Below are 17,540 nucleotides of genomic sequence, written 5' to 3' on the forward strand. Positions count from 1 at the left end.
AAACACCCCATATATATCTTGCTAACTCCCCCTTTTACAAAACCGTAGAGCGGTTTTTTAGTGCCGGTCAAGGCGGTAACAGCTCCGACGCTCATAGGAATTCTATGAGTGTCGGAGCTGTTACCGGCGCTATAAACCGCGCTACGGTTTTGTAAAAAGGTGGGGGGGAGTTAAATGGCTATAGTTTTTTCCCACAAGTTTTGGCGACATTATTTTTCTCCCCTTCAACTATCTCCACGTTGCTTTCTTCTTGTTCATTATTTTATTCTTTTCTTGCCCCCCATCCTTCCATCTTTTTCTCTTCTTCTCAGATTTTTAAAAAACATTTACCCCCCTCTTTTACAAAAGTGCGCTAAGCTTTTTAGCGCGGCTAAACAGGCGCTAAATGCTAACGCGTGCATGTTATCCTATGGACGCGCTAGCAGTTAGCGCACACGTTGCTTTAGTACACGCTAAATCCACGCCAAAACGCTTAGCGCGCCTTTGTAAAAGAGGGCCTTGAAAAGAACATTTATTTTAAAACATTCAATAATAAAATATGCAACATACTTTTTAACACTTTTTATTCTATTCAGTGAAGTCAATACTTCGAAAATATGGGGGTTTATTTCGGGGGGGGGTTAAAATTGCTAAAAGAAAGTCTTGGTGAGGCGATGGGAAGTGTGTGGGTGGCGAATAGGTTTATTTTGTTGTTGTTTTAAAATTATGGGTATTATTATTTTTAGCTAGCAGGAGAATTATTCCAAACTAGTGATAACAGACATCAAAGAGGGAGGGAGGCGCCTGGTCTGCCCTCTCTTAAATTAAAAACTTAGATATATCTACATATATTTCTTTTTTTTTAAGACTTGTTTCTTCTTTTCATCTTCCATCGCCAACCATTTCCCGACACCCAACCTTTTTTGCTCCTGATTTCTGCAAGACAAAAGATCTCCCACCCCACCACTACTACCTCGGACAAAAGGCCTGAGGCCAAACGGTTCCACTGCCCCTCCTTCCTAAGAACTTCTACCCAAAGAAAGAAAGAAAAAAAAAAAAAGAAGAAAAGCACAGCTGCAAATCTGTTATTCACAGGAATTATTTTTGCAAAGAATTATTCCCTGGCTTTCCTCTATCCCTTCTTTAAAATCATATTCCTAAGACATGAAGACTCTCTACCTATCTCTCAAACACTTAAATGCTATTTCCTCCAAATTGCTATTAGATGCACATTTGGGGGGGGGGGGGTATATTTTGTTTTCTAAAGCATTTGTCAAGCTCTGGATTAAAATGGTTCCCAGTATCTACCCTTCTGCCTCCCTCCGCCTCTTTCATGTGTCTGGTCCATTAATACAAAGACTGGCTCTCTCTCTCTCTCACACACACACACATATTCATTCACTCACTCACTCACTCTCTCTTTCTCACCCCCCACCTCCCTTCTTAAACCAAGATCTCCTCCCCATCCCTCCCCCCCCCCCCCCAGCAAAGGCAGGAAGAGAGGGGCAGAAAAAAAATGTAGAAAAGAGATTACATCAACCCTGCAAAACACACACACACAAGGAAAAAAGTTCCACTTTGCTAGAAAATAAATCTTGCAAGCTTCTCTCTCCACCCACCATCCTTTCCTTCCCCCTGCACCTGCTCCCCAGCCTCAACTTTGCAAAGAATTTCTTCTTGTAACGGGGGGGAAAGCCATCTCCCTCTCTGCCCCCCCCCCCCCACAGACTCCCACCGCCACCAGCTGCAAGGAAGAGAATAAAATCCTTTCTATCTGTACATCTATCCATCCATTGCACTATCCTGTCTGCGCGGATAAATAACAACGTTTTTTAAAAAAAAACACCAACCTCAAAACACCAGAAGAGCAAAACCCACAACAGTATAAGCCCAGAGGAGATAAGTGTGTAGCAGATACTTACAAGGCAGGAGGAGAAGGAAGATTAATCCCCCCCTTAAAAAAAAAGAGCTTTTCTCACGTCATCAACAGAGTTTTTTTTTTTTTTTTTACTGAATTAAGTGCATAGGAAAAAAAAAGGCTTCTTTGTATTGTGCGTGGCTTGCACGGAGTAATTTGCATTTTTTCTAGCTATTCAGGACTGCAAAAGGATCTCTCACTGGGGCATTTTTTTTTTCTTCTTCTAAGCCATCCAGTTCTCTCTCTCTCACACACACACAGACCAGCAAGGGGGAGGGGAAAAAATACCCCCCCCCAAAAAAAAAAAAAAACCCTTTTCCATCTCAAAATGGTGTGTTTCTCTCTTTCCTGCAAAGGTGAATACTTTAAATTCCTGCTATTGCAAGAGAGAAGCTTTGTTTGCCTAGGAGAAAAGCAGTCTTGGGGGGGGATTGTTTCAGCAAAACATAAATACCCCCCCCCCCCAGTTCTTGGCTTTTTAATATTTTTTTAATTATTTTTCGTCCCCCTTTGATTTGTTTGTTTGGGTTTATTTGCTGAAAGGTTGTTCAGACTGACAATGTCCCCACTCTCCTGCTCTGGGTTTAATTATGGTTCATTCCATTTTATTGATCTTAGAGGCGGAGAATAGCCCCCCCCCCCTCCAATCTTGAATTTAGTTCAGTTCTGGAATCGATGAACTGGGATGAAATCGAGAGGCTGCAGACTGCCTGGAAAATTTATTTATTTATTTTTTTTAACAGATCCACAAAAAAACATAAAAGAAAGGAGGAAAAAAAGCATATTTTTATACCTATTCTAAGTTAGGATTTTATTTCTTGCTGGAAATTACAGATGAGGAGGAAAGACATCTAATAATTAAAAAAAAAAAAATACCCTGTGAATTCTATGGCTTTTTTTCAACCAACAACTTAAAAAAAAAAAAAAAGTTTTCTTAACAGGTGAATCTTAAAGATGTGCTTAATCCCATTTTATTTCATTTAATAAAATCTACATTTTAAAAATGTGGATTAAAAAAAAAACCCAACAAAATTGAAATGTTTCATCTGTAGCATCCGGGAAAGGAAAAACAAGAATAAATTGGAAATTAACTGAAAATTGATTTAAGTTATAAAAGTTTCTTTGACTTTCTGAATAGAAGACTGGCTTCTTATTTCCGAAAGAGGTTTTAGCCTCCAGATTACCGATGTCAGGGGTGGGGAAGGGGGCTTCCCCCAAAATCTGAATTTTCGATTTTACTCCTCCATGAGAAATGAACTGGTGGCCTAGCCTAATAATAGCAGGTACATTATCTCCTTTTTATCTTCAAGATCCCACCTAACAATAATCCCTGGCTCTGACACTGATTATGTAATTCTGGAGAAGTCGCTTTATGCCACAGTTCTAATCCTCGGCTCTGTCAGTGATTCCCTGTACAGTATGTAGCTCTGGAGACTTACTTTATATTTCTGAATTTCAATTCTAATCCCCGTTTCTGACTCCCTATATGATGTTGGGGGAGTTACTTTGTCTCCCTGTGCCCCAGTTCTAATCCCCACCTCTGTCACTGACTCCCTATGTGATGTTGGGGGCGTCACTTTGTCTCCCTGTGCTTCAGTTCTAATCCCCACCTCTGTCACTGACTCCCTATGTGATGCTGGGGGAGTCATTTTGTCTCCCTGTGCCCCAGTTCTAATCCTCACCTCTGTCACTGACTCCCTATGTGATGTTGGGGGAGTCACTTTGTCTCCCTGTGCCTCAGTTCTAATCCCCTGCTCTGTTACTGTGTAATGGAGATCCTTCTTTTGCCTCCCGGTGAAACCATGGACGGATCTGTTTATGTTTATTAAAAACTTTCTATACCGCATATACAGCCCAAAAAAGGATAAAAGAGGTTTACAATATACAAATACAAACAATTTTGAAAAGAACTCCAGTCACATAAAAAGGACAGAAAGAAAAAGAATTTTTTTTTTTTATCCATAATTTTCTTATGACCATCAATTTATCAACTGTAAATTAAAATAATCAATACCCTAAAATTTTTATTAAGATAAATAACAGTCTCAAACTTATCTTTTCAAGTTCAAAAAGCCATTTGAAAAAAGTGGAAATTACAGAGGAAATGGTAGGACAAGCATTGGGTGTGGGGTTGGGGGAAGGGAGTGGGACACAGTGGTAGCTAACAGATAACCTGCTCAATTTTTCAGGATATCTCTAATGAATACACATAGGAGAGATGTTCATGGATATCGTATCAATTACATGCAAATCTATCTCCTGCGTATTCATTAGGGCTATCCTGAAAACCCAGGTAGATTGACATCCATGAGGACTGGAATTTGTCCCCGTACCCATGGATTACCGTGGGAAGCCATCCTATGTCATTCTTTAGTGTCTCTCTCAACCTCAGTCCTTCTACACCACAGTTCTTCAATGCAAGGCTTGAGGGTCAGTGGCTGGGCCCATTCATACTCTGATTCTTCCCTCTCTCCTTAAAGAATGACAGGAGGATGGTTTCCCACAGTTAACCATAGGGATGGGGACAAGTGCCCCATGTCATTCTCCATGGCAATTCTTATGTTCTTATGTGAGTCAAGTATAGGATAATCAAGCCATTGTGACATCACTCATGAGTTTAGCTCTTAGGCATTGGTGGAATGAAGCATTATGACATCACAATCTCAGCTCTGGAATGTTGCTACTATTTGAGTCTCTGCCAGGTACCTGTGAGCTGGGTTAGCCACTGATGGAAATAGGATCCTGGGCTTGATGGACCTTCGGAGAATGACACAGGGACAGAATTTGTCCCTGTCCCTACAGATAACCATGGGAAACCATCCCGGGTCCTTCTTTAGTGTCTATCTCAACCTCAATCCTTCTACACCAACATTCTTCAATGCAAGGTTTGAGGGTCAGTGGTGGTGCCCATTCAAACGGATTCCTCCCTATCTCCTTAAAGAATGACATAGGAATGGTTTCCCATGGTTAACCGTGGGGATGGGGCAAACTCTGTCCCTTGCCATCCTCGGTAGGGGGTTAACATGTTCTGAAAGCAGATTCTGGAACAGCAGTGGATTCCTAGAACCAGTGTACTAATTTGGTATCAACAGTGCTTGTCGTGCAACCTTCTGCAGGCAGAACAAAGACCTTGTAGTCATTGCACAATGGTGACTCCTTTTGGAGGTCACCTGAGTACTTTGTAGTGACCTGGCAGAAGCCACTGTGAAGGAAGAGGAATGGGATTTATGGACCTTTGATCTGACTCAGCATGGCATGTCCTGATGTAAGACCCTTAGCCAAGGATGGTCACTATAATGACCAGACTTGGTGAGCTGGTGTGCGAGATACACTATAAATAAGAGGAATAAACTCCAATGAAGGTCTACACTTCTCCCTGCGTATTCGCTGTGATAGGGGATTAACAGAACTGCAAATACAGAAAAACCGCAAATAACTTTTTCATATGTTATTCGCTGTTTTCTATTAAAAACCATCGTGAATATGGTGAAACTGCGAATAACATGGTGGGAGACCTGGCCTGTTCCTAAAGGAGAGGCAAAACACGGTGAAGAAAGTGCTGGGAATCGGCGATTTCTCTATGCAAGCTGACGTAATTGGGGGGAGGAGCCAGCAAGCTAAAAAACCATGAACAATCGAAACCGCGATTGCTGAAACCGCGAATATGGAGGGAGAAGTGGCCTGGGTCTAACTGAGCTGGCGACCCAGTGGAGCAGAAGGAAGCTTCCAACTGGAAAGAAAGATAATCCCTTCCATGCTCAATCTGGATGCTAGATTAGAAGCATGAGGTTTGATTCAGGATCTTGCCTCCAACAGATTAGAAGATCAGATGCCCAGTAAGGTCAATGTGAAGATCTGTGAAATTGATGTGATGCTGCTCTCGCCCTGGACCACTTTTATTGATGTCTAATTTTAGACATCGATCTGTTGTTCGATGCCTCTAGGTGTTAAGCGTGGAGATGGAGGATGGCAGGGGTAATGAGAGTGGCCGGGAGGTCACAGAGGGAGGGGCAATGCCAATGAGGGAGGGACATGAGAGTTGAGAGTGGTAGAGGTGAACACACAGAGCCCTCAGTGAGCATCATAAATTGATCCATGTGTACGGTAGATGTGCAAAGAGTTTGTCAAGTTAGTAGAAGATTAGAAGGTTCATTGAGTCCAGTTCTCTTCTCATTAGCTGACTCTCTCTTTCTGTCTTTCTTAATCTGGAGAAAGGTAAAAACCACTCTACATCCCTAATCAGTTTTCCTGGGCAGTCAATGATATTGAGGAAGGGAAGGAATTTTATAGAGAGAGAAAGGACTTTGTCTGGAATTATTTGTTGCACTTTCTGTGTTCTCATACGTAAGCGGTTCTGTGTTGTTTACATTAGAGAGTTGCGCGTGGACAGAAATCCCACCCATCCCCGCCCGTCCCCATCAGGATCCTCTCCGTCCCCACACGTCCCCGCCAGGATCCTCTCTGTCCCAACCCATGCCCGCAAGGAATTACCTCCATCCCCGCCCGTCCCCATAAAAAGCAGCAATTACTTCTGACAGGATCATCAATACACAGTTCTTTTGCTGTTTTCCTTGTGGAATCTCTTTGGTGGAACCCTTTTTTTGTTTTCTGTTCAGGTAATTAACTTATAAACCCCCTCTTTTACTAAGGCTGATGTGTCCATTATATTATATGGACAAACCCTTCTTCCAAAGCCTTCCATCCCCGTGGGAGTCCCGTGGGCCAGAGAAGGGTCCCCGTGGGAGTCCCGTGGGTTATGGGGGGATTCCCGCGGGATTCCCACGATCCCCGTTCCCGTGCAGACCTCTAGTTTACATACGAGGCAAAACTGACCAGTCAGTGAGCTACAATAAGACTTGAGAAGGAGATAGCAGCGGAGTTACAAAAGTGGTATTACAAAAGTAGTTGGCAGTATATATTAACAAAGTGGTAGAAATGCCCAATGACAAGGGGCTATTTTCACTTGTGACTTGGGGGTTTGCCACAGTCACTAGAGAATTCTCATTGCGCTTATGGTCCGACTCACAGCGATCACTTATTGTATCTTTTGGAATAAGCACCACTCGGACTTCGAACAACGTTTAGAGACTCATGTCAAAGGCAGGATTGCCGAAACACTGTCAGTGTCGAGTCCCCTTCTTCAGATCGTGCTGTCTGCCAATAAAGTACATTTTGGATAAGCCCATCACTGAGTGATTGACATCTACTGCCTCATGACTCCTTTATTTGCAATGACAAGTGGCTGCCATATAACTTGACTTGTTTAGCCTTCTAGTTGCTATGTTTCCATTTCATTTCAGCATCCGGTGTCCCATTTTGGTCCAGATATATGGAGGAAGGAGTGTCCTAGTGGTTACAGCTACAGCCTCATCACCCTGAGGTTGTAGGTTCAAATCCATGCTGTTCCTTGTGACTCTGGGCAAGACACTCAAATCTCCATTGTCCCAGGTACATTAGATAGATTGGGAGCCCACTGAGACAGATAGGGGAAATGCTTGAGTCCCTGATTGTAAACTGCTTAAATAACCTTGATAGGTGGGATATAAATACCTATAATAAATAAATCCTCACTGATGTCATCACCAGCACCATTATAATCTCAAAATCAACTATGCATATGTAGTATCACATCATATCTTATGATATGAGTTTATCTTGTTGGGCAGACTGGATGGACCCATACAGGTCTTTTTCTGCTATGGTCCATCTTGGGGGATAGCTCCCAAGAAAAAGATCTGGGTGTCATTGTAGACAATACGATGAAATCTTCCTCCCAATGTGCGGCTGCGACCAAAAAAGCAAACAGGATGCTAGGAATTATTAACAAGAGATGGTTAACAAGACTAAGAATGTTATAATGCCCCTGTATTGCTCCATGGTGTCACCTCACCTGGAGTATTGTGTTCAATTCTGATCTCCTTATTTCAAGAAAGATATAGTGGCACTGGAAAAGGTTCAAAGAAGAGCGACCAAGATGATAAAGGGGATGGAATTTCTCTCGTATAAGGAAAGACTAAAGAGGATAGGGCTGTTCTGCGTGTAAAAGAGACGGCTGAGGGGAGATAGGATTGAAGGCTACAAAATCCCGAGTGGAGTAGAACGGGTACAAGTGGGTCGATTTTTCACTCCGTCAAAAATTACAAAGACTAGGGGACACTCGATGAAGTTACAGGGAAATACTTTTAAAACCAATAGGAGGAAATATTTTTTTCACTCAGAGAATAGTTAAGCTCTGGAACGCTTTGCCCGAGGTTGTGGTAACAGCGGATAGCGTAGCTGGTTTTAAGAAAGGTTTGGACAAGTTCCTGGAGGAAAAGTCCATAGTCTGTTATTGAGAAAGACATGGGGGAAATCACTGCTTGCCCTGGATCTGTAGCACGGAATGTTGCTAGTCTTTGGGTTTTGGCCGGGTATTAGTGACCTGGATTGGCCACCGTGAGGACGGACTACTGGGCTTGATGGACCATTAGTCTGACCCAGTGAGGCTATTCTTATGTTCTTAGAAACATAGAAAGATGACGGCAGAAAAGGGCCAAGGCCCATCAAGTCTGCCCACTATAGACCATCCCCTTAAGATTAGCTAGTGTTTTGCCCTGACCCTCTTAGGGATCCCACATGGGCGTCCCATTTATTCTTAAAATCTGGCACGCTGCTGGCCTCGATCACCTGCACTGGAAGCCCGTTCCACCGATCAATCACTCGCTCCGTGAAGAAATACTTCCTGGTGTCGCCGTGAAATTTTCTTATGTTACTTTGGTGCTCATTTTCAAAGCAGATGGACTTACAAAGTTACCTAGTAACATACGTAGCTTTGTAAGTCCATGTGCTCTGAAAATGAGCCTCTGTGTTCTTATGTGACTACCTTCTTCATTATCACATCCACCATCATCACCTTCTTCATACTATCAGCTGCATGCAGTGCTATCTATTAACATGGAAGAGACAGTCTTTCTCAAAAGAGCTTACAACTTAATTGTGACAGACAAACAGAATAAGAAGGGTGAATCCATACGCTGCTCAGGGAGGGGATTATGAAAAGAATAAGGCAGATAGGGTGGGGAACTATAGCGGGAATGACAAACAGATATGAATGTTTTACAAGTGGGTTGGGGCAGTGGCATAGCAGTAATGCCCCTCCCCTGCTCCTTCCCTAAAACCTTGCCGCGCACATCCCCCCCCCCCTCACTTCCCCTGTACCTCTAGTTGTTCACTGCTGCGAGCAACTTCAGCATGCTCCTTGCGACCACATCGGATCACCCTCCGACGTCACTTCCTATGCACGGCGCAGAAGTGATGTCAGCGGGAGCCGACGCGATCACAAGGAGCTGGTTGAAGTTGTTTGCGGCAGTGAAAAACTAGAGCAGTGGTCTCAAACTCGCCACATGCGGCTCACCAGGTACTATTTTGAGGCCCTCGGTATTATAAAGAATGATTTTTTTTTAATGGAAAACTTGTGCCTTAAGTGTCCGGTGGTTGCATGCTGGAACATTGCCTGCCTCACTGCTGTAACCTCAAGCAAGCGCTTTCCTGCATCTGTACGTGATTGTCCGCTCCACTCCACCTCACAATCACGTGCAGACGCAGGAAAGCGCTTACGTGAGGTTAGGCAGTGAGGCGGGCAACGTTCCAGAACGTAAGGTAACCATTGGAGGCAGTGCAGCTTGTGCGTGTGTCCGGTGGTAGAGGAGGTGAGAGCTGAAGTTGGTTGCGGATGCAACCGCCAGACACTTAAGGCAAAAGTTTTCCATAAAGAATCATTGTATATAATACCGAGGGCCTCAAAATAGTTGGTCCAAAATCTTGATCCTTTGATAGTTTTTCACTTTCTGCATGTTGCACTGCTTTCAGCTGTGTATAGGTGAAATTATCAGAAGCAATTAAGGAAAGATTTATAGTTTATAAATCTTTCCTTAATTGCTTCTGATAATTTCAGATTTCAGATAATCCACATTTTGGATTTGTAGGTACTTACCTCATGCAAAGTTGTCATTAAAATAAGACATTAACTATTTTTTCTGCAGCCCTCCAAGTACCTACAAATCCAAAATGTGGCCCTGCAAAGGGTTTGAGTTTGAGACCACTGAACTAGAGGAATGGGGAAAGGGAAGGAAGGGTGCGTACGGCATGGGGAGGAGTGGGAAGAGGTGGGTGGGCAGAAAGGAGGAGGGGTGCCGGTACCCCCAGCATGACGGTACCTGGGGGGGGGGGCGGCCACCCCGTCCCGCATTACGCCACTGGGTTAGAGTTACGACTTAAAAGAAGCTTCAAATAGTTGGCTTTTAGCATGACTACTACCAGAGATGGAGTCTGACGTACTGAATCAGGCATTTGTTCCAGGCATACTGTGCAGCAAAATAGAAGGGACAGAGTTGGGAGTTGGCAGTAGATGAGAAGGGTACAGACAAGAGAGACTTACCCAGTGAATGGAGTTCCTAGGGAGTAGTATAGGGAGAGACAAGAGAGGAGAGATACTGAAGAGCTGCAGAATGAATACACTTGTAGGTCAGTAAAAGGAGTTTGAACTGTATGCGGAAATGGACAGGGAGCCAATGAAGTGATTTGAGGAGAGGGGTAATGTAAGTATAATGACACTGGCAGAATATGAGGCATGCAGCAGAATTATGAACAGATTGAAAGGGAGAGAGATGGTTTAGCGGAAGACCTATGAGAAGCCATCTTTGTCAGACTTGCCCCAGGTACATTAGATATATTGTGAGCCTGCTAGGACAGAGAGGGGAAAATGCCCGAGTACCTGAATACATTCACGTAAACTGTCCTGAGCTCCTCTGGGAGAATGGTATAGAAAATTGGATAAATAAATAAGAACGTTGCAGTAGTCTAGGTGAGAGGCTATGAGAGTATGGATGAAGGTCGTAGCAGTGTGCTCAGAAAGGAAAGGTTGGATTTTAGCAGTGTTGTAAAGAAAGAAACGACAAGTTGTGGCAGTCTGTTGGATATATGAAGAGAAGGAGAGAGATAAGTCAAAGATGATCTGAGCTGATGAGACAGGGAGGTTGAGAGCATTATCCACAGAAACAGAGAATGGAGGAAGAGGAGAAGTGGGCTTGGGAGGAAAGATAAGGAGCTCAGTCTTGGCCATGTTTAGTTTTAGACGGCGGTGAGACATGTCAGACAGGAAGGATGAGACTCAGACCTGGATTCCTGTAGAAATTTCAGGTGTAGAGAGGTAGATCTGTGATTCGTCAGCATAGAGATGATACTGAAACCCATGGGAGATTAGAGCACTGAGGGAAGAGGAATAGATGGAGAAGATAAGGCGTCCCAAGACATAGCCCTGAGGTCCACCAACTGATGGTGGTGGAGGAGGATCCACCAGAGCATATGCTCAAAATGCGATGGGAAAGGTAAGATGAAAACCATGAGATAACAGAGCCCTGAAACCCAAGTGAGGACAGCGTATTGATGAGTAGGCAGCGATCTAGTGTCAAAAGCCACAGTTAGATTAAGGAGGATGAGGATGGAGTAGAGGCATTTGGATTTGACCAGGAAAAGGTCAATGGAGACTTTAGCAAGGACAGTTTCCGTGGAATGAAGAGGGTGAATTTGCAACCAATATCTTGGAGAGAAATAGAAAAGATTATGCTCTGACCTCTTTGTGTGCACTCTCCCAAAAGAACTCTTAATAATCATACTGCCACTGTCACTTTCGCCATCATCCACACATCATAATCATGAATACCATCACAATTGTTATTCTTACAATCATCAATTTCTATCATCATACTCTCCACCATTGCCATCACATCATAATTAATCATCACTGTCATCTTCATGACAGACTGAAGCTACTCAAGACTACTAATACCTTGAGCGCTATCCAGAAAAAGGGTCAGAACTTGATATACTGCCTTTCTGTGGTTATAATCAAAGTGGTTTATATATTATATACAAGTATTCATTTTGTACACAAGGAAACGGAGAACTAAGTGACTTACCCAGAGTCACCAGGAGCTGTAGTGGTAGGGTTACCATATTTTCTTCTGTAAACCCTGGACACATGAACTCGCCCCATTCTGCCTCTAGCCCCACCCCATTCTGCACCAGCTTCACCTCCAGCCCCGCCCCCACACAGCCTCCTCTCTTCCCCGACGAGCTCCAGCCACGTCTGGAGGGCCAGGAACATGCGCAGATGTGTCTGACATCATCCACACATGCTCTGAGGCCCTCCAGATGCGGCTGGAGCTCATCAGGGCTTTCCAAAACTCAGACAAATGCCGGATTTTGGAAAGTCCATCTGGGAGCCCGGACATTCCTCTAAAAAGAGGACTGGTCTGCGTTTTCCCGGATTTCTGGTAACCCTATGTAGTAGGAATTGAACCCAGATCTGCAGTGTTTCAGACCGATGCACTAACCACTAGGCTACTCCTAAAGCTCCTCAACTATGAAACCATTTTACTTGGGGTCTTATTGTTCCAACCAATATCTCTGACCTCTTGTGTGCACTCTCCCAAAAGACCTCTTATTATAACCCATAGGAAAGTTGCAGAGCTGAGATGGATTTGCCTATGAAGGAACGTGTTGAGTAGTGAGAGCGGCAAAATCCAGTTGTGTTGGGCCAAAGGAGGTAAAATCAGGGGAAAATCACATACCACTTAGGAAAAGAAATGGCAGGAAGAAATAGAGACAAATCTGATTCTTCTGCTACGCCTGTTTCTTTTTGGTAATAAAAGTGATGGTGATTATTACAGTGTTTAACATAGAGAAATGCAAGGTCATGCATATAGGGAAAAGGAACCCGATGTTCAGCTACAAAATGGGGGGAGCATTGCTGGGGGGAAGTAATCTTGAAAAAGACTTGGGTGTGCTGGTGGATACAACAATGAAATCATCGGCACAATGTGCAGCGGCCTTAAAGAAAGCAAACAGAATGCTGGGCATCATTAAGAAGGGTATCACAACCAGGACGAAGGAAGTCATCATGCCGCTGTACCATGCGATGGTGCATCTGGTGCATCTGGAATACTGTGTCCAATATTGGTCGCCGTACCTCAAGAAGGACATGGCGATACGTGAGAGGGTCCAGAGAAGAGCGACGAAAATGATAAAAGGTATGGAAGACGGTTCATACGCTGACAGGCTGGACAAGCTGGGGCTCTTCTCCCTGGAGAAGAGGAGACTTAGAGGAGACATGATAGAAACTTTCAAGATCATGAAGGGCATAGATAAGGTAGACAGGGATAGATTCTTCAGACCACAAGTACGAGAGGGCACTTGGAGAAACTGGAAGGGGATAGGTTTAGAACCAATGCCAGAAGGTTTTTCTTCACTCAGAGGGTTGTGGACACATGGAACGCGCTCCCGGAGGAGGTGATCGGGCAGAGTACACTACGGGGATTCAAAGAGGGATTGGATAGATTCCTGAAGGATAGGGGGATTGAGGGGTACAGAGAGAGGTAGATAGGGTATAGAAAGAGTATAGATAGAAAAATAAGGGGGCTATAGGGCTAAATCAAGAAAACCTGACAGGTCATGGACCTGATGGGCCACCGTGGGTGCGGACTGCTGGGCGCGATGGACTTCTGGTCTGACCCAGCGGAGGCAACTTCTTATGTTCTTAATGGAGGTTTTTGGGGATGAATTTGATATTGATTGTTCTGGTGGGTGCGATGATGAGGACGTTATTTGTTATGACGATGAAGACAAATGTGCTGGTTGTGATGAGGGTCATGGGAACGGTAACTGTCATAGCGATGATGGCAACAGTAGTCATTGCGATTATGTTTATTTATTTTACTTACAGTTATTTATAATCCACCTATCTACAAATCTAAGCGGGATACAATAAGCACATACAAATTCAAAAAACCCCGAGAACAAACAAGTACAAAACAACAGAAAACAAAAAACAACTTTAGCTCACACAGTCACATGACTAGCACCAAAAAAGCGCTCAAACAAAACAGTTTTCACACTCTCTAAACTGCCAGAGTATGTTCGATTGGCGCAACGCCAAAGGTAAGGCATTCCAAAGTGCCGGGCCCTGCACAGAAAACATGGATTTACGGTTCCCTTTAAGCCTTACGGCAGCTAGTGAAGGAATTTCTAATTTCAAACTGTCTGAGGACCGTAGCTCGCGGGAGGGACATTGCCACTGCGATAGAGAGCGAACACTGGAAGGACAGTTATACTGAAGCACCTTGAACAACATGCAAAGGACCTTAAATTCGACCCATGTACCGACAGGTAGCCAATGAAGTTCTCGAAGTATCGGAATAATACAATCGAATTTCAAAGCATGTTCAATAAGGCGCGAAGCGGCATTTTGTGCAAGCTGCAATGCGCACAAGACACATTTAGGCAGACCTAAATAGATGGAATTACGATAGTCAAGAAGAGGTGTAATCATCAATGCGATAACAGTGTGAAAATTGAAAGATAAGAAAGATAATCATAAGAAAAGAATAATCATAAGCAAGATAATCGCGTAACCTCCAGAGTAGACGCAATTTGAAAAACACGCCAGATATCACTGCCTTGATTTGGGCCTTAAAAGACAGAGTAGAGTCAAACATAACTCCCAGATACCTGCACTGCCGTCGCATATTGATGGTGAAGGTCGCAGCTGAAGAGATTAGCGTGCCCAGACCCATGTCAAGCCCCTTGATCCATGCCCGTCCCCGGTCCATGCCCCACCCCCATGGTCAGTTCTCAGCTATTGTGCTGTTCCGGCAGCATGCGGCTTCATAGGCCAGTGCCAGTGTCAAGCAGTAGCGTCAGAGGAGGGAGGAGGGAAGAGTCGCACTTCCTTCCTCTGACATTGATGCTGGCCCTCCCCCTCGTGGCAACTGGTCTATGAAGCCACACCCTGTCTGGACCGGGAAGCAGAATCAGGTTAGTTTAACTTATAGGCCGGTGACATAGCCCTGGGCATATGGTGCCCTTTAGTGCCAGCACCCTGGGCCAGAGGCTTACTTGGTCCATAGGTTAAGGCAGTCCTGATGGTGGTAATGGCCAGTAGTTATGGTGATGGTGAACATGCCACTCCTGAGGAACCGAGATTGAGCCTCCTGAAGTTATTACACCCCCACATCCCACAAATCATCGTGTTTATCGCCTGTTGCTGCAGTTTCATAAGCAATAAGCAATGCCTCCGCTGGGTCAGACCTGAGGTCCATCGTGCCCAGCAGCCCGCTCACGCGGTGGCCCAACAGGTCCAGGACCTGTGAAGTAATCCTCTATCTATACCCTTCCATCCCCTTTTTCAGCAGGAAACTGTCCAATCCTTTCTTGAAACCCAGTATTGTAAACACTCATTACTTTAAAATGGCATTTGACACGATTCTCTTATAATCTCTTATATAGAATCTTATATAGAATCTCTTATAATCTTTCCTTTCTTGCTAATACGGTTTATCTATTTCCCTCTACCTTTTGTTGTCTTCCTTTATTGTAAATCTTTCCTTCCCTTTATAGCCAAATTGTGTTTGTTGTGTCGTGGTTGATTGCCCCTGTTTGTCCTTAAAGATGTTGTAATTTTTAACCCTTTTCATTGTAAACCGCTTTGGTTTAACAATCTTGTTAATAATTACGGTACATCATATAATGGAAAACTCGCAGCCCGCCAGGTCCTATTTTGAGGCCCCTCGGTATGTTTATCATAATCACAAAAGTAAAATAAAACAGTTTCTTGATCATATGTCTCTTTAGCTATAGATGACAATATTATTATTAAGACTTAGCCAAAAGGAAAGATTTATAAACTATAAAGAGTTTTGCCTCATGCAAAATTGTCATTTCTTTAATAAGACATTAACTATTTTTTTTCGGAGGCCCTCCAAGTACCTACAAATCCAAAATGTGGCCCTGCAAAGGGTTTGAGTTGGAGACCACTGTTGCTGTATGTGTCAGGATTCTGAAGGGAGAAAACCCCACACTAGTATCACCCTGAAACTGTCACAAAGTTTCCATGTTTTCTGAAGAATTTTCTTCCTGGTTTGTTCGGGGATGCTGGATGAGGGCCGGACTCCTTTTCTGGGATTTCTAGAGTAAGGGAGTGCTCCAACAGGGGACAACAGAGGCAGAGGGAGAGAGACTGTAGACATAGATAAACCATAGAGGGACAAACAGCTAAAGAAAAAGTATTCAACGTGAGAAGGATACAGAGAGACACTGCAGAAAGAGGCCTGCAGAAAGAGAGCGATAGGGATAGGGGAGACAGACATAAATACCCACTGGTACAAAGTCTGCAGAGGCAAGGGGGGTGGGGGTGGGAGGAGAGACAGATGACAGAAAAGGGTTATAAAAACTTTCAAGGATACCTGTCCTGTGCAATGTCAAAGCATATTTCATTGTCTATCACATCAGCTTCCCTGGGATGCAGGCCGGAGGGTGGTCTGCCTGGCTGTTTTGGTGATAAATCCTTGCATAGATATTCGATCTACCAGTTGCACCTGCTCACTTCTCTGGGGTCAAGGAATCAGAACAACAAAGGCTGTGTTTCTTGGCATACTGCAGAGTGGAGCTGGCGAGGGGGAGATCAAACCGTGCTCTTGATTAAGTCAACAGTGCCCCTGTCTGCAGTAAAGAACACAGACCACGCTTCAGGCTCCACTCTCCCCATGCAGGGCTCCTGTGCAGGCCTAGAAGAACCAGACAGATAAACAGCCAGCTTGGTGTGCAGAAGGGAATTTTTCCCAGTAGTACCAAAGGTGACTGATTTCCATATAAAAAGAGTCTTTTTTTCCACTGGCGGACAATGCCCGCGGAATAGAAAGCAACCGGCTCCCATCCGCAAGGATGGTGACTTCAAATGCATTCTTGGAGCCGGGGTTTCTAGGGCGACAGGATTAGTGGGAGATTAAAAGGAGAGAAGGAGGGAGGGGGAATGGATGAGGAGGGAGGAATGGCAGGGAAGATGGGCGAGATGAAGAAGCCCAAATGTGCAGAGGGTAGACTGACAGGGTGTTGTGCCAGCTGCAGTGTGTAGTCTCATCCGGTCCTGGGAAGTTCCTTCCAGCTACACCACTCCTGCCTCACCTATTGCCCTAGCCAGGCCATGGCATCCCAGCCCTTGTGGACTCCCCCCCTCCACTCCCCAGTCCTCTGTGTCCCTCTCCCTTCCCCTCCTGTTAGCACACGTCTGGAATGATATCACTCAGCACCCGTCAAATCCCATGGAAACCGTCCCTGGCACATGGGCAGGAGCATCCCATGAATATTAATAAGATGTGTCGAATAAATACTGCAACCCCTCCTCCACAAATACTACTATGGCAGCATCTGAATATTAAAAGGGCTGCAGGATCTGTCCCTCCAAACCTGCTTGATGGCGATTCGTGGCCACGGAACTGGGAAGCAACTGGGAAAGAGTGCTATGGTGGGGTTGCTGGGGGCAAGCCCCTAGGTCAGTTATAACCCCCGAGGCTGAACAAGTCCTAGGTTTGCATACCTCTCCCCCCCCCCCCCCCCACCCATACACACTTGCATGACTAGATTTGTAAGTCTGTTTTAGGGGTGGGAGACCATGGGGGAAAAAATCAAAGCAACTCCATGCATGCCTCGGGGGAGAGGGAGCAAACCCAGGGCTGGATGTACATGTTTAATTTGACTGGGGGGGGGGGGGTGAGAACCCTTCACCTGGAAGAAAGGAAAAATCTGGCAGTGGCGCGCTCTTTCCCACCTG

At 44.6% G+C, this 17,540-nt stretch overlaps 1 protein-coding gene across 5 annotated transcripts in view; it reads right to left on the bottom strand.

Annotated features, from left to right (window-relative positions):
• ZNF219 (zinc finger protein 219) overlaps positions 1 to 16,299 on the bottom strand; it is a 38,648-nt gene extending 22,349 nt beyond the window's left edge. Inside the window, exon 1 of one of the 5 annotated variants that reach the window (XM_033923012.1) lies at positions 1,830 to 1,894. Coding sequence is in view for 2 of the 5 variants with exons in the window: in XM_033923010.1 (XP_033778901.1) it covers positions 1,288 to 1,314 (27 nt within the window). In the remaining 3 variants the exon portion in view is untranslated. The other 4 variants (XM_033923010.1, XM_033923014.1, XM_033923013.1 and 1 more) reach the window with 4 other exon arrangements.
• Between the last annotated feature and the right edge of the window lie 1,241 nt (positions 16,300 to 17,540).

The sequence above is a fragment of the Geotrypetes seraphini genome, chromosome 16 (genome assembly GCF_902459505.1).
Source record: "Geotrypetes seraphini chromosome 16, aGeoSer1.1, whole genome shotgun sequence".
NCBI lineage: Eukaryota > Metazoa > Chordata > Amphibia > Gymnophiona > Dermophiidae > Geotrypetes > Geotrypetes seraphini.